This window comes from Myxocyprinus asiaticus, chromosome 18, assembly GCF_019703515.2.
Source record: "Myxocyprinus asiaticus isolate MX2 ecotype Aquarium Trade chromosome 18, UBuf_Myxa_2, whole genome shotgun sequence".
Lineage (NCBI taxonomy): Eukaryota > Metazoa > Chordata > Actinopteri > Cypriniformes > Catostomidae > Myxocyprinus > Myxocyprinus asiaticus.
In genome coordinates this window covers 38147271-38170888 of record NC_059361.1, presented here as the reverse complement: position 1 = coordinate 38170888, position 23618 = coordinate 38147271, and the positions used below count along the sequence as shown (strand labels likewise).

The 23618-nt window shown below is 40.9% G+C and overlaps 1 protein-coding gene across 3 annotated transcripts in view; it reads right to left on the bottom strand.

The window, feature by feature from the left end:
- LOC127455675 (contactin-5-like) overlaps positions 1–23618 on the bottom strand; it is a 389595-nt gene that overhangs the window by 31052 nt on the left and 334925 nt on the right. For all 3 annotated transcript variants that reach the window (XM_051723705.1, XM_051723706.1, XM_051723707.1), the window contains exons 13-18: positions 23009–23136; positions 22405–22580; positions 13572–13692; positions 11193–11351; positions 2176–2325; positions 913–983 (exon numbers count right to left, since the gene is read on the bottom strand). In XM_051723705.1, the coding sequence (XP_051579665.1) occupies positions 913–983; positions 2176–2325; positions 11193–11351; positions 13572–13692; positions 22405–22580; positions 23009–23136 (805 nt within the window). The remainder of the gene's footprint in view (positions 1–912; positions 984–2175; positions 2326–11192; positions 11352–13571; positions 13693–22404; positions 22581–23008; positions 23137–23618) is intronic.

Here is a 23618-nt window from a genome sequence, read left to right as displayed (position 1 = left end):
TTATAAAAAGCTAAATGCAGCGGCACAAAAAGAACAGAAGATAGGTCTTGAGAAACAACAGGAAAAACAGCATGGACGGATGCAAAAACGTGAACGTGTGAACGGCCCCTTATGGCGGAGGGTAAGAATTTCAGTGATTAATGACTGAAATTTAGTTTTTTCCCAACACAAAACTATCGTAGGGATTCAGAAGACTTGGAATATAGCACATCATCTTTTTTTTTTTTTGGAACTCCACACTGCTTATTCCCATTTACATTCATTGTATGGAAACGAGCGGCATGAACATTATTGAAAATTTTCCCTTTGTGTTCTAAGAAAGAGAAAAAAGTAATACTGGTTTGAATCTACATGACGATGAGTAAATGATGATAGATTTTTCACTTTTGAATGAACTGACCCTTTTAATACAGATTTCATTGAAGATTTAAACAAAATCAGTTTAGCTTTTTGCTTGTATTCTGTACATAAACAATAGATGTTTAGCTTACATTCACAATTACAACATTCAAAGTCAGTAAAAGCATGAAAATGCATACAATTGACTAAAACTGAGTTAAATTACTTTTTAAGAGTTACGCAAAGCATTCCAAATGTCTAGCAGCTCTGGAATAAACCTTTACCTCTGCTGTGTTTTGCATCCAATAGACTCAAAGCAATCCAAAACATAAAACTCTATTTATAATATAATTGTGCTATTGTTCTTATAGGTTTTGGGAACTCTAACTGTAGCAATCCTTCAATGGGCAAATTGCAATGGTGGCAATTATGGCTGTAAACAATTACAAACGCTCAAGTCAACTTGCAGTGTAAATTCATTTGGACAGGAACTGCGAGACTTTTATGCCATAATCATTAGCATAGCATGAATTCACAGTAAGGAGGCTTCCGTGCATGCTGAGAACAACTTACTTCCCAGGATATGACCAGCTCGTGTCTGCGGCCATTTCCCCCTCTCACATTGGCAGGGGCCACTGTTGGAACTGCAGATAAGAAACACAACTACTTTAATGAAGCATCGTATTATTACTTTAAAAAACTGGTGAACTTTTTTTTTTGTGTGTGTGGCTAAAATCTGCAGGCAAAATTGCAAGCCGTACACTTGTATGACAAAGCCATGCCTTACTAATGAATACTAATGATTAAATAATGAAGACACATGAGGGAAATTTACACTATAAGTGCAACTCTCAAAACCATATTTTAACATTACAGTGATAAAAACTACACTTAAAAAACCAAAAACAAAGTTTTGTTAGGTAACTTAAATAAATGTGCTTTATCGGGTAAAATTTAAATGAACTGGTTTTATTCAATTTAAAAATGTTATTTAATCTGACTAAATTTGCCTGATATCGTTAATGTATTTTTTTTTCTTTTTTTACTTATCCATTAAAAAAACAAATACAAAAAATAAAAGTGAATAAAATTCCAGTTCTAGAAACAGATTAATAATTAGGCACAATTAAAATATGACTACAAAACTAATTTCAAGCATTGAAAGCCAAAGCTGTTTTTACGATCAAAAGAAGCATTTAGTCAAGTATGTCCAAATTTTTCTGCTAGTGTACAGAAAAACTCACTAAACACACATCTGATAGCTTCATTCACACAAGCAAAAAGAAAAGAAAACTTGCAGAGACAAGAAAGAGACTGAAATTAAGAAAAAAGTAAAGTGTTGGCTGATGGCGCCATGACAACTGCAATAACTCAACAGGCCTAAAATGATGACAAAAGAGTAGCTGTTATTATATTTATATTTCAGGGCATTTTGCCTCTGCGTACAGGGAAGAATCGAGCCGGCCCATTAAATGTTTTTGAACCAAAGAGTGTTGAAGCAAGGTTTTTGTTCTCCATAAATAGTATTCTGCAGCCTCTTTGCCTGAGGGTGCAAGTGCCTTTCTGTCTCAGCTCAAACACAAAACTTGTTTAAATTCATGTAAGCGGCTTATTTCCCACTTCTACTCCAATTAAAATAAAACCAAGGTCACCCTGGATATTCAGATGGGTGGCGGCAGTCGTAATAATGTGTCAAAACACACAGCTACTCGATCCCTTGAGTGGAAGATGAATGTAGTTTGAGTGAAAACTGTTTATTTAAATAGAGTTTTTGTGTTCTGTTGGAGGATGTTTAGAGCAATGATATTCACGGGTGAATAAACGAATGGCAGATACCTGCTTCTTTAGTACGGACCGCTCTAGAGGGAGCACTCGGGTCACCTGTGCCTATGGCGTTTGTGGCCACCACCCGAAACTCGTACTCCACCCAGGGGTTGAGCTCCACGGCCATGGCCGACTCCATGTTTCCTGTCACCGGGTCTGGATCTGAGGGTTATGAAGAGCAAAGCGGTGAGGTATCAGAAAGGAGAGGAATCAATGCAGCCTTAAACACAAACAAAGTCAACTGACATACACTAAGATTACATTTGCGTAGATTGGAGGCTTCTTAAACAAAATGTGCTTTCACACACAGTCTCTTCAGAAAACTTAAAGGATTAGTTCACCAAAAAAAAAAAAAAAAAAAAAAATGAGTCATTGTTTACTCACCCCTGTGTTGTTATAACCCTATATGACTTTATTTTTCTTAACTCAAAGGGAAAAATTGTGAAAAATGTTGTGCTCAGTGATGTCATACAAAGGCAGTTTATGGTGACCACCTCTTCAAGCTTCAAAAGAATGCAAAAGTATAATTCAGAAGTCTAATAAATTATTCCACGATACTCATGATACGATAAGGTTTGGTGAGAAACAAACTGAAATCTAATGTGTTATTTCGTGAAAATGTTCACTGACCATTGATCTCATGTGCGCGTTCATGATAGGGCTCGAGAGCAATAGTTCATGCAGCGTCCTCACTACACTGAGGCGTTCAAGCGGAAACTATTTTTTTTTAATCTAAAAACAATACAGCTGCACACAAAACAGAGAATGAAACTTACTAAACATTTCTGAAGAGTTTGTAATTGAAGAATTGATGCATTTCTATGCCTAGCCTTTTTTTTCAGCACATTTTTTTTCTTCACAATTTCTCCCTTTGTGTAAAGAAAAATAAAGAAAGTCACATATGGTTATAACAACACAGGGGTGAGCAAACAATGACTGAATTTAAATTTTTGGGTGAACTATCCCTTTAACAGCATTTTTCATAGAGGTCAGGTGTGAACAGGACATGTTGTCGAACAGACTGATCTCACTGTGAATTCGGCAAGAGTGGTTGGAAGGATCTGTGTCTGTGTTAACCGAAATTTGAATCACTGCCCCCAGTGGTCGAAGCTGGAAGTGTTGTTAAATGTATGGACACATGTGAGCTCCGGTTTCCACGTGAAATGTCCACAGACTGGAGCCAAAAGTGAGTTGTATTTTTAGTTGTAAATGATGTAATACAGTCAACAGGAATGCATATATATTTTTTTATTTCCTTATTAAAGCTGAAGGATGTAATTTCTGCAACACTAACGGACACCGAAAGGAATCGCAAAAATAAACAATGTTTTCAAAACAGATTTTTGAATACACCCTTGTCTTCTTTGTTCAAACAGTCAGATAGCCCCAACCCCAATTCACAGCATTGGTTGAATAATGTTGTTAGTGCGGGTTGCTCTAAACAAACAGAGGAATTTTCATAGCAACACAGAGACACAGTGTTTACAGTTTTCAAGAAAATTAACCTGTGAATGTCTGACATATAGTTGCCTCTGTGTATTAAGCTGGAATAACACTGAAAAAGATACATACTTCAGATTTAAGCATGATTGGTGTAAGAACCTGCATGTAAATGTGCTCATTGTTCATGTGAACACAATTACTTCCTGGTTTCTACAGGACTTGTACCCAAGCCTATGAGGTTGAAGAACCTTTGAAATGATGCAAACATGTCTAATTGGGTATGGCGCTTGTCAGTAATTTGTCTGAATGGGGTTGATTTCAGGATACATGAACTTTCGGAAGCAACATGTTGATTTCACAACTGATCCTACCGTGTCGAAATGCCAGCAAATCAGCTCTGGTAATTTCTACAGTGGCATTAATAATGCTGATCCACATCATTAGGTGTCAGTATAGAGTCCAAGACCACTGTTGTATCAGCCAGCAACATTATATTCACTTTATTTATTTACAGTTTAATCTCTCTTATACAGTATCATTCTGCTTCATGTTGTGGCCTGAAAGGGTTGCCAACTGTCCCGTATTACTTGGGACATCTTGTATTTCAGTGGCAAACACTTAATGGACACACACCCCCCCCGCCACCCCACCCCACCCCCCCCACCATACTGTTTTAAAGTGCTCAGTATGCTCAAAATGTCCTGTACTGAAAGCATCATGTCCCGTATTGAAGGCATCATGTCCTGTATTGAAGCACCACATATACCTGCTAAACAATCAATGATGTTTTACAGTTATAAGACGAATAAAAAATTAGTCAGACCTAACAGACAATTTCAACTACAAATATATATTCAATAAATACCTGTCACAGATGCACAAACTGTGTCTCTAAAACGCTCACCAAATTTAAGGCCATGAACACAGTTCTTCAGCATTTCCATTTTTCTGAATAATTGAGCTTTGAATAAACTATTGAAAAATGTTTCCATTGGTTCAAGTAAAGTGAAGCAATTCTGATTTCACTCATGGTTTGTCAATACACAAGACACACTGGATACAAGATTGTGTTTGCCCAGAGGACTGGCTCTTCATTCTACACAGCTAATTTCAGTCCAGACATAGACCTGGCAGTGGTCCAGACCTCTGGGCTAACTTCTCTCTACAGTCAACGGCTGTACATAACCTGTGGGACTGACGTCCTGCTGCAGGCATAAGACTGCGAGATGATAAACTCTCAGATGCTTTCCGCATGATTTCTCTCTCTTTCACTCCCTCTGGCTTGCCTTGTCGTATCTCACTGTTTCTCTTCTTCATCCTCTGTACATTTGTTTCCTATATTTTTTGTTTTCTTTCTCTTGCTATCTATCTGTGACCACACATCCCTCACTTTCTCTCCTTTGCATTCTTCTACACTGTCTCTTTCTTGCTCTTAAAGGGACAGTTTACCCAAAAATGAACATTCTGTCCTCATTTATGCATTCTCATATTGTTTCAAACCCTTATGACTTTCTTTTTTCCATGAAACACAAAAGGACATAGGCCTGCTCTACTTTAAGAAGAGTATGGCACTCTATTTAGCTCATTTACGTTCACTGTGATGAACGTGAACCGATAACAGTGTTTGAAAAGTCTGAAGTAAACATTTTCCTCTCAACCTCTTTTTGCTAATCTGACAAGGTACTTAACAAAGTACAGTTTTCACACAGGTGCGTTATCTCTTTGACTGCCATTTGTGTGGAATGCTTCAACTGAAAAGAGCGTGTCACGGTGATTAAATAACACTTAGCTATTATCGAATGCAGGCTGTCTGAACCGTGTTTGAACTGATCAAAAAACTGCTGTCTTTTGATAATAGTGGTATAACTGTAAAAATATCCAAATAAAGCTATTTAACTCCTGTTAATGAGGGGACAATGTAGCAATAAGAAGCATTATCTGACAAATTACTAAAAAAGCTGCATAATTGGTAGGTATATATATATAGGCAGCTTGCCTAAGCAATATATATATATATATATATATATATATATATATATATATAAACATTTATTAATACTGGTTAATGATAATTTATGAAAATGTCATTCACTTTTTGCTAAATATTATTTACTTAATACAGTGCATCCGGAAAGTATTCACAGCGCTTCACTTTTTCCACATTTTGTTATGTTACAGCCTTATTCCAAAATGGATTAAATTCATTAATTTCCTCAAAATTCTACAAACAATACCCCATAATGACAACGTGAAAGGAGTTTGTTGAATTCTTTGCAAATTTATAAAAAAAACAAAACAAAAAAAACAACAACACACGTACATAAGTATTCACAGCCTTTGCTCAATACTTTGTTGAAGCACCTTTGACACCAATTACAGCCTCAAGTCTTTTTGAGTATGATGCTACAAGCTTGGCACACCTATTTTTGGGCAGTTTCTCCCATTCTTCTTTGCAGGACCTCTCAAGCTCCATCAGGTTGGATGGGGAGCGTCGGTGCACAGCCATTTTCAGATCTCTCCAGAGATGTTCAATCGGGTTCAAGTCTGGGCTCTGGCTGGGCCACTCAAGGACATTCACAGAGTTGTCCCGGAGCCACTCCTTTGTTATCTTGGCTGTGTGCTTAGGGTCGTTGTCCTGTTGGAAGATGAACCTTCACCCCAGTCTGAGGTCCAGAGTGCTCTGGAGCAGGTTTTCATCAAGGATGTCTCTGTACATTGCTGCATTCATCTTTCCCTCGATCCTGACTAGTCTCCCAGTTCCTGCTGCTGAAAAACATCCCCACAGCATGATGCTGCCACCACCATGCTTCACTGTAGGGATGGTATTGGCCAGGTGATAAGCGGTGCCTGGTTTCCTCCAGACATGACGCTTGCCATTCAGGCCAAAGTGTTCAATCTTTGTTTCTCATGGTTTGAGAGTCCTTTAGGTGCCTTTTGGCAAACTCCAGGCGGGCTGTCATGTGCCTTTTACTGAGGAGTGGCTTCCATCTGGCCACTCTACCATACAGGCCTGATTGGTGGAGTGCTGCAGAGATGGTTGTTCTTCTAGAAGGTTCTCCTCTCTCCACAGAGAAATGCTGGAGCTCTGTCAGAGTGACCATCGAGTTCTTGGTCACCTCCCTGACTAAGGCCCTTCTCCCCCGATCGCTCAGTTTGGCCGGGTGGCCAGCTCTAGGAAGAGTCCTGGTGGTTCCAAACTTCTTCCATTTAAGGATGATGGGGGCCACTGTGTTCATTGGGACCTTCAATGCTGCAGAAATTTTTCTGTACCCTTCCCCAGATCTGTGCCTTGATACAATCCTGTCTCGGAGGTCTACAGACAATTCCTTGGACTTCATGGCTTGGTTTGTGCTCTGACATGCACTGTTAACTGTGGGACCTTATATAGACAGGTGTGTGCCTTTCCAAATCATGTCCAATCAACTGAATTTACCACAGGTGGACTCCAATCAAGTTGTAGAAACATCTCAAGGATGATCAGTGGAAACTGGATGCACCTGAGCTCAATTTTGAGTGTCATGGCAAAGGCTGTGAATGCTTATGTACATGTGATTTCTTTCATTTTTTATTTTAAATAAATTTGCAAAGATTTCAAACAAACTTCTTTCACTTTGTCATTATGGGGTATTGTTTGTAGAATTTTGAGGAAAATAATGAATTTAATCCATTTTGGAATAAGGCTGTAACATAACAAAATGTGGAAAAAGTGAAGCGCTGTGAATGCTTTCCGGATGCACTGTATATAAGTTAGGGCTATGAACTGATTAAAAACATTTTTAACTAATTAATTGTACAACTTTCCATGACTGATTATGGTTAATCATGGTACATGGAACATTAAAACAAACATTAAAATATTATCATAAATATATTTTCTTTATATTTTGTCTCAAAGAAATTGAAAGAAATTGGTTAGTCATTATGCAGGGGACACGTAAAAAAAATAAAAAAATAAAATAAAAAAGGAGAACTGCTAATCTGAATCTGTACTCACGATTTTGCAATCCGTACTCTCAGTTTATAAACCATACTCATAGATTTGTAAACTGTTCCCTCATTTGAACAAACCGTGCACATGATTTTATAAACCGTGCCCTCAATTTACTAATCTGTACTCTCAGATTTGTAAACCATGGGGGGCCTGGGTAGCTCAGCGAGCATTGATGCTGACTACCACCCCTGGAATCGCGAGTTCGAATCCAGGGTGTGCTGAGTGACTCCAGCCAGGTCTCCTAAGCAACCAAATTAGCCCAGTTGCTAGGGAGGGTAGAGTCACATGGGGTAACCTCCTCATGGTTGCGATTAGTGGTTCTCGCTCTCAATGGGGCGTGTGGTAAGTTGTGCGTGGATCACAGAGAGTAGCATGAGCCTCCACATGCTGTGAGTCTCCATGGTGTCATGCACAATGAGCCACGTGATAAGATGCGCGGATTGACTGTCTCAGAAGCAGAGGCAACTGAGACTTGTCCTCTGCCACCCGGATTGAGGTGAGTAACCACGCCACCATGAGGACCTACTAAGTAGTGGGAATTGGGCATTCCAAATTGGGAGAAAAGGGCTAAGTCCATTACATGCAGCTTTCTCAACAAAGGGAAATTTAGCCTAAAAAATTATTATTTATTACTGGAAAGCCACTGTATACTATTTCTGAAGCTTAAAAAAAGTGCTGAAAAAAATTGGCAGTCTCCGTAGTCAGTGCATGCAAAGTGATAGGCTTAAATTTACATGACACATAATACAGTTTAACATGATGTTGGCCTTCTTTGATAAGCATAACTAAAATGGCAAAATATATATATGTTCTTATTACTGTAATCATATACATCTCACAAGAAGATATGCTCTGCGGTTTAAACCTTAAATATGTCTAAATAGATATTTAGACAAAATATTGTTAATAAAGGAGATTAGAGTGAGAAAGTGCAATGAGCTATGCACTTTCACTCTCTTTCTCCTCATCCTGTCAGACATTAGTTACCAAGCCTAAGTTCCTGGTTTGACATCTTCCATCATATTTATTTGTTAATCTGTGTTTATTTCCTGATAATTACATAAATGTGTGCTATTCCATTTAATGTACATTTAATATCATCTTGCTAGTGCCAATATTAACATTTAATTTAAAATGACAATTCATAATATAGACTACCATTTTACTAGGACCAGACCCAGCTAACACATATTCACGCTCAGGCATTTATTCCTATGTCATTTTCGAGTCATTGAGTCATTCGAGCATGGGGTTATCTTTAAAAATACACTCTTATCTTTAAAAATACAGATTATTGCCTATTGAAAGATTTCAGAGCTTTTAAGTGCAATTAATTATGGTGAATATATCTAGACCCATGCTCTGTGCACTTATACATACAGTAGGCCTCCTACATACAATAATGATTTTATTAATGAGTTCTTTTAGTTTGTATCTGTTTTTGTTCCTCCTTTGGATAATAGTTTGTTCCCGGGTGATTTTAACATTCCCTAACCCTGACCTTAATACTAACCTAAGATCCAGCATTTTACCACCAGTGAATGTTTCAACCGGTTCTATTGCATGATCACATTGTTTCAGTCGCTTTAAGCTTGTGCCCCTCTCGTACTTAAAAGTCACTATTGCACAAATTAAGATTTCTTCTCCTTATGATTTAGTCCTTTCTAATTTTTTTTAAAGAGTTAATGGATATTACTGGTACAAGCATTTTATCTGTTATAAACAGTAGTCTGACATATGGCATAGATTTGGCTACTTTAAGCATGCAGTCACCCAGCCTCTTCTTAAAGAACCTAGCTTAGACCCCATGGACTTGAAAAATGTATGGCCCATCTCTGAATTACCATTTATATCTAAGATCTTGGAGAAGGTAGTTTGCACACAGCTCATTTCTCTTTCTTTCTTTCTTTTTTTTAACAAATTAAATGTTTTTGAAAGATTTCAGTTGGGTTTTAGAGCAGGACACAGTACAGAGTCGGCTCTTATTAGGGTTACAAGCAATCTCTTGCAAAGATTTGATTCTGGAAATTGTGCCACGTTGATGTTATTAGACTTTGACACTATTGATCATGCTGTCTGAATTGAATGTCTCAGGTATTGGCATTCAGGGCTTTAAAGCATGGTGATCAACTCTCTATTAAATCTCTTCATGATTTTTTGGCTGATGTTAAATGTTGGTTGGTGAACAGTCTTCAGCTGAACGAGGATAAGATGTTTATCCTTTTTGGCTGAAATCGATGTGCTGAGAATATCACCGACAGCTTTGGTTACTGCCAGGTAATAAGCACTCCCATGCTAAAAATCTGGGTGTATTTTTTTACTCCAAGCTTAAATTTGACCGGCAAATAAATGTGGTTGTGAGCAACAGTTTTTTTAATTTTTTTATTTAAGAATTTTCTCAAAGCTGAAATCTGTCCTTTCTTTTAGTGATCTAGTGAAAGTAATGCACGCTTTCATTTCTTTCCATTTTGACTATTGTAATGAAAGAATCCAATATAAAGTGCTGCTATTTGTATTTATAGCCTTGCTTGGATTGGCTCCAGAATACATTTCAGACTTGATCAGCCTTCACCAATCCTAGAGGTCTCTCTGTTGTACCTGACCAGCTGCACTTTACTGTTCCCCGGTCTCGTTTGAATGCAAGAGTGACTGTGCTTTTTCTGTCGTGGCCCCAAGATTTTGAAATCTTATTTGCCTCTTTTTACCAAATCTTCTAACACTATTGATGTGTTCAAGAAAAGCCTTAAGACTTACTTATTCTCACTAGCTTTTGAAAAAGTATCTTAATACAGTTTTTTGTGCTATTTATTGTTTCTTTTAATGCAATGCTTATTTTAACTCTGTAATTTTGAAAGAGCTTTATAAATAAAGTTTGAGTTGAGTTGAGGGAGCCCTTCTTGTCATGATGGAGCAGCTGAATGACCTCCTTGCTTCGGGGGAAGTTGTATTTGCAGAATTGGAGCAATTGTACATAGTTGTATTAAATGCTACCAGGAGAGGCCGCAGAATGAGTGTAATATGTCATATAATGAGGGCTGAAATGGCTGCTATGCCTATACACTGGCAGCCTCTGTATACTTGGGAGCACCCGTGCTCAAAACTGATTGTGAGGTGTCACTTTAACAACCAGCTGTGGGTTAAACACTTCCAAATGTCAAGGGCTATGTCTGTCCATTGCCATCTTTGTTGTGAGGAGTGGAAACACATGCACAAATGGGCAAAACACGTCATTGTTTGTCGAATAAAACATCTCCATCACCTTAATGCACATTTTGACTTGTGAAACTCTAGAAAATCCACCTCTAGTATGCAATTCCTTTACAATTTGCATTGCTCACATTTATCTACCCCCCCCAACACACACACAAACACACACACACTCACACCATTGGTAAGACTAAACGGTAGTGCTTGCGATTTAATCCTTGCATGGTTACATTTCCTTATAAAGTTACCAGCTAAATTGCTTGCTTAACTGAGTGTTAATTTTGGACTCTGCTTCCAATTTAAGAGGGCTCATGCTTTGTTGCTATATTCTGAAGTTAAACGTACACACACACACCATGTGTCAGCCGAGGTGTATGGAAGTGATTACCAGTTTTCACTGACTGCCAGCCCAGAGAGAAAGGGCTACGTGCCTGTACGTTGTAGGTGGTGATTGGACTGTGGTTGTCAACACCATGGCTCCATGACAACGTCGCCGTTGTATCCGTGATCTCCTCTACAATTACCACTCCAGGAGGTCCGGGAGGGCCTGAAAACAAACGGCATAACCATAAGCCTAACTAAATAAAAACATATGCAGAATGAAAAAAAAAAAATGCTGGTCTTAGCTGGTCTGCCAGCCTGGTTAGACTGGTCTGTTGGCTGGATTAGAGGGGTTTTGGGCACATTAGACCACCTAAATGAATAATCCAGTTGAACACTAGCTTGGCCAGACTAGAGATCATATTAAACTAGCTACGATCACCAAACCAGGAACAACATAAGGTTTGGCGGACTTTAATTCATTTTACTCTTATCAATAGTTTTTCAAGTGTTTAGGAATATCCCTAACTTAGTTTCAGTAAACTGTATGCTTGGACTGGCAAGGAATTTTTGAACTCTGAAAGTTACAGTATGTTTTCACCGTACAATGAAAAGATAGAGGAAAATTTGATTCTCATGATATGACAGTTTTAACATTCTGTAATTGATATGCGTCAATTAATGTTAATACGTTTTTACTGTGGTGTAAGCAACACAAGAAACTGCAAGTGCATACATGTGGAATTAAATTCCCGTTAATCTCTAAGCAAGCAAACAAGTGAAAGTACAGTCTTTCTAAACCACTGAAGGGTTTTGCCTGACACAGATCTCTCACCAACAATTGCACACATTTTTTCGGTTTCTATTATTTTCTTTGTGTCTCTTATTGTTGGTGTGCCAGTGGTTTTAGGCATGCTTGAATTGTACAAATAAATAAATGTTCTTTTATGTGTGTTTTTAATCCTTCAGAAGTAAATGTAATCTCTGTATGCAGAGAGTGATTTGCTCAAGAGGAAACAGTTGTGAAGGAAAGGTTGATAGCTGCTTCGGCCAATGAAAGTCAGTGCTGTATGTGGCTTGATAAGGATGCATTAAATGGTCGCACTGAAAGGTGCCTTTGCATTCGAGCATATTCATATGCATGCTGTGTCACCATGGCAGCAGCAGTGGAGGCTTATGTTTTAGGTCTGAATGGAGACCACAAAAATGGTTTTCTTGTCTGAATCGAGACTGAGCATATGTGGACCTTCTCTGGCCAGCATCTTGAACATATGGCTGGCATTTCAGTAGGGCAGTTTTGATGTTTGGGTATATAATGTAGCAGCAATGATTTTGCTAGTATATAAAATTAAGCCAAATTTTAAATATTGCAATGATCAATGAGTAATTTCTTAAAGACTGTGTCATTTGAATAGTTTCACTATCCCTTCTTGTCTCGCCACTCACATGTATTACAATGGTGGTTCCTCTGATTGAAATAAAAACACCATTTCATGCAATTTCAGAAAATAAATACATTTACAAAATATTCAAGATATGAGTGTTTTAGCTATATCTTCCAAACCTGGATATGACACAAAAAGTTTGAGGCTGATAAGTGTGTTTGTTTACAGGGAAATTGTGTTGAAACACATGTCATGCAGAAGCAGGACGAGAAAAAAAAAATTATGTATTGCACATGAATGTGACATTTGTATAAGCAGAGGTGTTATGAAGGTGTTTTTGCAACTAACATGAAAACTGGTCGGCACTGTTGTAATCAAGTATCCATCTGTGTGATCTTTGCCAATAAACAAGCTGTTTATTAAATATGTAGTTGCAATTCTTTGTTACTGGCAAATTAATTTTGAATTTAAGCATAAAAATGTTTCTTCTGTACATTTCCAAGAAACACTTTAAAACATGATTTGTGAGGTAACTTAAAAAACAAAAAATGGTAACATCTAAATTAAATGTTTTTATTAAATTCAAAATTCAGTTCAATGAATCCATGAATCAATAATATATATATATATATATATATATATATATATATATATATATATATATATATATATATATATAGTGTGTGTGTGTGTGTGTGTGTGTGTGTGTTCAAAAATAAGTAATTAACCTTTCATAATTACTAAAAAAGAAGTTGACATAAAGATATAATGCAATATCTTGGGATAATATATGCAATACGAGAGATTTATTAACAATCTTGGAGGGCCGGTAATTTTTGACCAGGAACACAAAAGGTGTTAGCACAAACGAACATAACACAAGGGATAAGGTGATATTATAGTGAGTAAATGATGACAGAATTTTCCTTTCACACCACTATTCCTTCACTGGAAGATAGCCAGAGGGGTCTATTTTCACTTTATGTTGCTTTTAAAGGTGTTACTAACTGCAGTGTGTTATAATTGAGTTTTGGCTTCAGACTCTCCATTACCGCACTCACCTCTTACGAGCATCTCGGCTTCTGCAAGCACGCTGTCCGCACTCGTCTGTGCCCGGCAGCCATACTTCCCAGCATGCTTCAAAAGGATGCTTCTGATCATAAGGTCCGCTGTGGAGGACTGCTAAATGTAGAAGAAAGGGAATGCAAAACAGAGACATGAGGAAGAGAGAGAACTAGACCTCCAAGCAGTGCTTGACACCTGAGCAATGGGCTGCTGTTACAGCCTCTATTGGCTTGTGCGGATTAAGGGATTGCTATTCGGTTTAGTGGCACGCCTGCCATTACTTTGCTCAATCTGCTTCTCTCTGGAAATGAGAAACACCCCAGGCTAGACTGGGAATAATTCAAGGTCTACAGGCAGCTGTTTAGTACAGGGACTGATTAAAATTACAGCACATGAATCAGACAGCTTGGTGCTGCAACACTATCTGCTGTGTACTACCACAATGAAAGTGTGGTGCCTGTGAAAAGGAAGCCTGTAGATTTTGTTTTTATTTTATTTTTTTTTATTATTATTATTTATTTATTTATTGCATTATTGACATCATTTTCATGACAATTAAGCACAATGTGCCCTTTAAGGACTGTCAATCAATTAAAATATTTAAAGCTGATGTATGTAATTTTTTCAATGTCAACATAATTTCTCATTTCATATCTTAATATGCAGCTTGGCTAACAATAATGGCTCAACTAATGGTATGAATTTGGGGTGGGACTATCTGTTAGTTTATCCAATGTTAGACGATGGGTGTATACAGGAAAGCTGTTTAAAAACAATATTTATTCAAGCAATTGCATTTTGTTGGTGCTAGAGGCACAGAAATTACACACTCCAAAAAAAGATTCTGATTATTGTATATATATATATAAACAAGCTCTATCTTTCACCTTCTCTGAAATTTTTGGTTTTGAAACAAGTTAAAACAGAAAAATGTTTGGCAAATACACAAACTCTCTTTTCAAACATTTTACTTTCATGTTTTATGGAAATAAAAAAAAATTGCTTTAAATATATAAACTGTGCCTACTCTGAATCTATCTGCTGAGCAGACACTTTTTGAGGTTCAGCACTGAGAAGATCTGATGGTACAAGTATCTCTTAATGTATTCATTTCCAACACTGGAAATGTAACAACTACATGAGTACATTATGTAAACATAAATAATTCAGTTTTCACAATTGTACTGCCAGTAGAGACACTTTTATGGTAGAATGAACTCCAACCAAACAGACAAGTGCCTCTCTATCTTCAAGAAACGCCTAAAGACACTGTTCAAGCACTTACTCTATTTTTATTAATTTTTATTTTTCACTGTCTATTTAGAGTGCTTCAAACAGATGATATTTAGTTAGTATACTACCTTAGATGGCAGCTGCCTATGTGGGCAGAAGGCAGTGAGGCAGATCACTAGGTTTTGGAACACAGCTATTGTTTTTTAAGCAATGCTACAACAGAAATAATATTTGTTTTACAAAATATTTCACTATTTTTGGCTTATTCAAAAGTTCAAAATATAATATAATATAATATATATATATATATATATATATATATATATATATATATATATATATATATATATATATTATGTATATTATATATACAGAATGCCTGCTGATGCTGTCTAATCAGGGAGCGTTCTGAATCCTGCAGGAAAGGTGGAGGGTGTGCAGGGCTGCTGCTCCTCTGAGACTCTGATAAACATGATGGTGTGATTCAAAGCGGGTCTTTCATCATGATGACATATGGTCCTGGCTGACCTTTCACTGGATTGATTCTCACTCAAGTTAAAGCAGGATTTGGTGAAATGTGGCATGCCTAAAATGAGTAAATGTGACTCCATCTGGTCACAAGCAAGATAGAGTTATGATACTGTTTTCACAGCCACGAGAGAAGGTTGTCTAGTGGGACAATTACTGTACATTTACATTTATGCATTTGGCAGAGTGACTTAGAGCATTAAAGTTATACATATTTTAAATCAGTTTTACCAGTTTCAAAAGAAAAGCAGTATCACACAAAATACAAAAAATTGGAGATGCATCAATATAGAAATTCTAGCTGATACAATAGTCATTTTTTTATGGTTGATAACCAATATGATCAATAATATAAATCTGTTACAAAAATAATTTAATTGGAAACAAGCTCTAATAATATCTGCTTCCAATATCGACCTAATGAAGTTGATGCCAATAATTTACAAAACACTAATATTGACTGATGCAGATATACCACTGATAAACCTGTGATTTACGAAAAAGAGTTAATGATCTGATTTATTTATTTATAAAAAAAATAAAAATAAATAAAAACAAGAAACAAGCTCTGATATAATCTGTCTCCAATATTGGCTTAATTAGGCTAATGCAAATAATTAACTAATAATAATAATAATAATAATAATAATATATTATTATTATTATTATTTTTTAATGCTAATATTGACTGATACCGATATTCCACCAATATATCTGTGATTTATGAAAAAGAGTTAATTGACTGAAATGAGAAAAAAGCACTGACATTACCTGCGTCCAATATCGGACTAATTAGATTAATTGCATCTATTTGCAAAATGCTAATATTGACTGATAATGATATTCCAACAATACATCTGCCATTTACGAAAAATAATGAACTGTCTGAATTGGGAAAAAAGCTCTGAAATTATCTTCTTTCAAAACTGGCCCCAATAAGGTTAATACCAGTTATTTGCTAAATGCTAATACTGTCTAAACTAAAGCTAATATTCCACCGATATATCTGTGATTTATGAAAAAGAGTTAATTGTCTGAATTGTGAAAAAAGCTCTGACATTACTTGCTTCTAATACCAGCTTAATTTGGTTAACCCTCTGGAGTCTGAGGTGTTTTTTGGATCCTGGAGATGTTTTGACATGCCCTGACATTTGTGCTTATTTAAACTACTTTCACCATATTAATTGAAAGTCTCATTACACTGTATTTAGCACACATTGTATTACAATAACATGTGAGCAACATGTATGTAGTTTTTGAGAAAATAAAGTTTTAAAAAATAATATTATTAATAATATTATTATTATTATTATTATTATTAATAATAATAATAATAATAATAATAATAATAAATATAATAATAATAAGGACACTGAAATAGGGCCACAAAACACATACTCAATTTTTTTTCACAAGACCTTTAAGTGCTGAATTTTGTAGACCAGAGCCTTTGCTACAACATATTGGGAAAACCATCCTGTCCATTCATTCATGTTAAACAATAAATTGATTTAACTTTTGGAAGTCACCTTTTGTTTTAGAAAGACTGTATGTAAGGGACTGTCAGTGGTCACGAATATTGATGTTTTTCACAACTAGGGTGATAATGGCCACCCCCTTATGGAAATGTCAATGTGGAATGCCACTGTGAGAAGACTGAAGAAAGAATGTTCCCTATCTGTCACTCACTCAACGTTGTATCGATGTAGTGACACTAGGGGTCACTCTTGGGAGCCCCAAACTCCTCTGATCTTTTTTTTAAAAGGCCAATGAGGATTGGCGAGTGGAATTTGCATGCCACTCCCCCGGACATACGGGTACAAAAGGAGCTGGTATGCAACCTCTCTTTGGAGCTGAGCAGTTCTATTCATTGAGCTGAATTCATCCGCAGAGTTCATTCACCTCTCTCTGCTGGATCTTATGGCGCATTTCAGCGGCTTCTTCCCCTCTGCATCTGTGGTTTGCTGAGAACGCTCCTGGGTGCTTCGGCAGAACATTTAAAAGAGTATATTCTAATAGAGTATATTTTCTTTCTGAAAGAGCGGCACACACGGAACGTCTTTTTAAAGACGCGTCTTTTTAAAGATGCCTTTCTGTTTGTGTGTTATTCCTGGTTGCGGGTGTTATCTCTCCGCTTCCGACGGCCACGATCGCTGTCTTACGTGTCTGGGCGCTGCCCATGTAGAGACATCGTTCGTGGATGGATCATGTCCTCATTGCAAGAACATGACCATGTCAATGTTGCGGTCGCGGCTTGCATTCGTAAGAAAGCAAGCCACCCCGGTGGCTCCCCGCCTCGGTCCTTCTACCTACGGGTATGTGGCTGTGCCGATAGCACTGGGGGTGATTTGGGGACCTCAGTGGGACCACCTCCGCCGAGTATCCCCCCACGGACCTCCCATTCCCCAGCACGCTCGCTTGCCCTGGTCGTGCGCCCGGACGAGATCGCCGGCTCGTCTCAGGGCGAGTTCGACCCCTCATTCAGAGCCCGGGAAGAGGATGAGTTATCGAGCGCAGCATCGGAGAGTGGGCTCGTCCCGTCAGACGCAGAGGCTTCGACTGGGCTTCCTCCTTCGGGAATGGTCGCCCAGTCCCAGGCTGACGTGGAAATGATGGACATGCTTTCCTGGACGGCCGCGAGTGTCGGGCTAGAGTGGAGCCCTCCACTCTCCCCGGAACCCTCGCGGATCGATGATTGGTTCCTGGGCTCGGGAGCCGCTCACAGCCGCGCCCCGCCCTGCACCCGTTCCTTTCTTCCCGGAAGTGCATGAGGAGCTGACAAGATCATGGGAGGCACCTTTTACTGCCCGGTCCTGACCTTTCAGCTCCCCTGCTCTCGCTACCCTCGATGGCGGAGCGGCCATGGGGTACTCGGTGATCCTCCAGGTGGATAAGGCGCTCGTGGTGCACTTATGTCCGCAGAACGCCGCCATCTGGCGCGGGTGCCCGAAACTCCTGTCCAGGACCTGTAGGTTTATGTTGTCCCTGACGGCTAAGGCATACAGTGCCGCTGGACAAGCCGCCTCCGCTCTGCACACCATAGCTCTCCTGCAAGTACACCAAGCCAAGGCGCTATAAGAACTGCATGAGGGTAGTTCTGACCCGGGATTGATACAGGAAATACGCTCGGCGACTGACCTCGCTCTCTGGGTGATGAAGGTCACGGCGCGGTCTCTCTGGCAGACGATGTCCACCCTCGTTGTCCAGGAACGCCACCTTTGGCTCAACTTGGTTGAGATGCGAGAGGCTGACAAGGCACGGTTCCTTGATGCCTCCATCTCCCAGGTTGGCCTATTCGGTGACACCATCAAGGACTTTGCCCAGCAGTTCTTGGCGGTGAAGCAGCAGACGGATGCCATACGTCACATCCTGCCCCGGCGTGGCACAAGACCCCGCACCCTGTCTGCTCATCGCCAAGGGCGTCCTCCTGCTGCAACGACATCCTGTCGCCCCGCCCCTGTGCACCCAGCTGTGGCACAAACACGCCCACACGAGATTGGGTCCGGTGGACTACGGGGACAAGATTCCTCCTCACCCCCCCCTCGGCCAATCTTATGGTGGGCAGCAGGAGCCAGGTAAGTGCTTTGATGTCCCCGGACTCAGCATGTCCACGGGGCTCAGAATCCCTCAACGTGGCACCTAGAGCTCCGCCCCGCCGTGAGGCGCCACCCGCCGGTATGTCCGATGTGATAATTCCCTTAGTCCCCCTCGCCCGGAGTTTGGGCGCGTAGCTTGCGATTTCCAACCCGTCATGATGGCTGGTCCGGACAGTCCAACTCAGCTACGCGATTCAGTTCGCCAGGCGCCCACCCAGGTTCAGCGCCGTCCGCTTCACCTCAGTGAAGGGCGAGAACGCCGCTACCTTGTGTGCAGAGATCGCTACCCTTCTGCGCAAGGGCGCAATAGAACCTGTCCCTCCAGCCGAGATGAAGAAAGGTACCTGTGAGTACTGAACCGGGCTTTGCACAGACTCCCGTTCAAGATGCTGATGCAAAAGCGCATTCTAGCAAGTGTCCAGCATCAAAATTGGTTCTCGGTCTTACCTCGACACAGACCCTTCCTGCGGTTTGCCTTCGAAGGCCAGGCGTACCAGTACAAGGTCCTCCCCTTCGGCCTGTCCCTATCCCCTCGCATCTTCACGAAAGTCGCAGAGGCAGCCCTTGCCCCACAAAGAGAAGTGGGCATCCGCATCCTCAACTATCTGGACAACTGGCTGATCCTAGCTCACTCTCGAGAGTTACTGTGCGCACACAGGGACTGCGTGCTTCGGCACCTCAGCCGACTGGGGCTCCGGGTCAACTGGAAAAAGAGCAAGCTCTCCCCGGTTCAGAGCATCTCTTTTCTCGGTTTGGAGTTGGACTCAGTCTCGATGACAGCGCGCCTCACGAACAAGTGTGCACAGTCGGTGCTGAACTGTCTGAAGGCGTTCAGAGAACAGCGTTTCCACTGAAACACTTTCAGAGGCTCCTGGGGCATATGGCATCCTCAGCGGTGGCCACACTGCTTGGGTTGATGCACATGAGACCGCATCATCACTGGCTTCGGACTCGAGTCCCGAGATGGGCAAGGCACTGCGGGACACATTACATGACCATCACGCTGGTCTGTTGCCCTTGGACTGACCTGGCATTTCTACGGACAGGGGTTCCCCTAGAGCAGGTCTCCAGGCACGTCGTGGTTACAACAGACGCCTCCAAGACGGTCTGGGGCACCGTTTGCAACGGTCACACAGCCACCGGCTCCTGGACTGGCCCGCGGCTGCATTGGCACATCAACTGCCTAGAGTTGTTGGCAGTACTGCTCGCCCTGCGGTGGTTTCGGCTGTTGATCCAGGGCAAGCACGTGCTGGTCCAGACGGACAACACAGTGATGGTAGCATACATCAACCGCCAAGGCGGTCTACGCTCCCATTGCATGTCACAACTTGCCCGCCCCTCCTCTGGATTCAGCAGTGCCACAAGTCGCTATGAGCCACTCACATCCCGGGCGACCTCAACACCGCAGCAGACACACTGTCACATCAGGTTAACCTAAGGGGAGAGTGGAGTCTCCACCCTCAGGTGGTCCAGCTGATTTGGAGTCGATTCGGTCGAGCACAGTTAGACCTGTTTGCTTCCCGGGAATCCTCCCACTGCCCGCTTTGGTATGCCCTATTCGGTATAGATGCGTTGGCACATAGCTGGCCCCCTGGAATACGCAAGTATGCATTTCCCCCAGTGAGCCTACTTGCACAGACCCTTGCACAGAATCTCCACATCTGGCCCTTGGACGGGATGCGGAGGACTTAAGTGGCATACCACCCACGGTGGTAGACATGATCACTCAGGCTAGGGCTCCCTCTATGAGGCGCCTGTATGCCTTGAAGTGGTGTCTGTTCGCTAAGTGGTGTTCTTCCCGACACGAAGACCCCCAGAGATGCGCAGTCGGATCGGTGCTTTCCTTCCTGCAGGAGAGGTTGGAGGGGCGGCTGTCCCTTGAAGGTGTATGTAGCCGCTATTTCGGCTCATCACGATGCGGTAGATGGTAAGTACTTGGGGAAGCACGACTTGATCATCAGGTTCATGAGAGGCGTTAGGAGACTGAACACCTCTAGACCGTGCCTCGTCCCCCCGTGGGACCTCTCTGTAGTCCTTCAGGGTCTACGGGGAGCTCCCTTTGAGCCCTTGGAGTCAGCTGAACTTAAGGCACTCTTTTTGAAGACTGCCCTCCTGAATGCGCTCACTTCCATCAAGAGGGTAGGGGACTTGCAGGCATTTTCTGTCAGCAAATCGTGCCTGGAGTTCGGTCCAGGTTACTTTCACGTGATCCTGAGACCCCGACCGGGCTATGTGCCCAAGGTTCCCACTGCCCCTTTTAGGGATCAGGTGGTGAACCTGCAAGTGCTGCCCCAGGAGGAGGCAGACCCAGCCTTGGCATTGCTGTGTCCGGTGCGAGCTTTACGCATCTATTTGTATCGCACGCAGAGCTTTAGAAGCTCCGAGCAGCTTTTTGTCTGCTTTGGTGGACAGCGGAAAGGAAGCGCTGTCTCTAAACAGAGGATCACCCAATGGGTCATTGACGCCATCATGATGGCATATCAGTCTCAGGACGTGCCACCCCCTGCAGAGTTACTAGCCCACTCTACCAGGAGTGTGGCGGCCTCCTGGGCCCTGGCCAGTGGTGCCTCTTTGGCAGACATCTGCAGAGCAGCAGGCTGGGCAGCACCCAACACCTTTGCGAGGTTCTACAATCGCCGGATTGAGCCGGTTTTGTCCCGAGTAGTGGCAGGCATGAGCAGGTAAGTTCCGGGACAACTGGCCGGGTGTACTGCTTGTGCATAGTGCCTTAGGGGAAGATGTGTGCTCTTGACTCCCAGTAGTGTTCACAGACACTCCTTAGCCCTGTGGCAGTTGAGTTTGTGGAGAAACTCGCTGCCGGCTCAGTAAGTGCGCTAATGAGGCCCTGTACTGAGGTAGGTGCTCCACATGTGCTGGTTCCCCCGAAGGCAACCCCATGTGATATTTTCCGCAAAATCGTTTCCCTGTCGGTAAACTGTGTCTTCTTTGGGCAGCGGCCCCTCTGCCCCCGGTCGCCATGCTTTGTAGAATCTCCTCCCCCTTTGGGTAGGACCTACCATGGGACCTCTCCACATGACATACTTCCAACAAGGCTCGGTAAAGACCATGTGATGTATTTCCACTCAAAATACCCTCCCCCCCACATTTTGTTAAATGTGAGCCAAAATCATCACAATTAAAAGAACCAAAGACTTAAACTACTTCAGTCTGTGTGCATTGAATTTATTTAATACACGAGTTTCACAATTTGAGTTGAATTATTGAAATAAATGAACTTTTCCACGACATTCTAATTTATTGAGATGCACCTGTATATATTAATGGTCACTATTGTTTACCCCATCCCATTCCTTCAAACAATAAGGTAAAGTAATATTATCATTCACAAAACACCATGAAAACCAACAAGATAACCCCCAAACAAATGCACAGCCAATTGATTTAATTGGATTTCACCTACTACCTCAGCACAAGGACACAGTGGCACATCTGTAGTGAAGAGAACCCTTACTGTTTGAATGTACTCAAAGTGACTGCCCTCCTGCTGTGAGTTGAGGGGCTGATTGTTGAGTAGCCACAGGAAGGACACGTCCTGCGAGGGGTCATGAGTGACTTTACAGCTAAGCACCACGCTCTCTCCCACCGTAACCTCCACACGCATGGGGCTTAACTCCACCTGCATGGCCTCTGCAACCACAACAATATCATCCTGTCATCACCGTACAACTGAAAAGGTGAAGAACATCTGCAGTTGTGTCAGAAACTCTAAAATACTGAACACCACAAAATACAGGAAAAAATAAATAAATAACTGCAATCACTGACATTAGTGAAATTCACATTACGTCTATAGAAAAAAAGACATTGGGAGAATTCACTAAGAACATTTTGCACCCACTAAAATAACCTCTTCAACAATACCCATTCTGGAAGACCACGGATGCTCCTGTGAGCAAATTCTTGCATCAGCATAAAAACCTGCTTCATGCCTGATCAGGTGCAATGAATTTTTCTTACACCCAACTCAACTCAAATCATCCAGGCACGGCTCTGTTTGGTCTTGTGTGGTTAACCATAGGCTAGGTCAGGTTTATGAGTTGATAAGGGTCTCTTACCCTTAACTAGCAGCACGGTTGTCAACTCCGCTGATCCAAACTGGTTCTCGGCCTGGCACACATAGCTTCCCTCATCGCTGCGGCTGGAGTTAATGATGCGTAGGGTGTTGTTACGAAGCAACATGATCCTGTAAAAAACAAAAAGAAAAAAAGAAGAAAAAAAAGATGATGTAATTCATCTGCCAGAGGAAATATGAAAATAAACAGATTTGCCTGAAATAAACAATGATAACAAAAAAATCTATTCAGCATGTAACTGTTAGAAAAATAATAATAATAATAATAATAAATCTTCATGGTAAAAATATCCCCCCCCCCCCCCCCCAATAATAATAATAATAAAACATTCAAAAATGTTTAATTTAACACCAAGTATTGTAAAAAAAAATACCATAGTTCTATCAAGTTATTTTGAAAATGTACTAAAACAACATCATGTTTGGTGATTAAAAACCACATAAATACCATGGCACATAAATACAACAAAAAGTTTGTAACATATCAATTTACCAAGTTTTTTTTTTCAGGGTTCTATGCAAGAATTTGTGATCTGACCATAAGGAATACTTTATAAAATTTTACTTCAATATTTTCTCATGATTTAGAACAC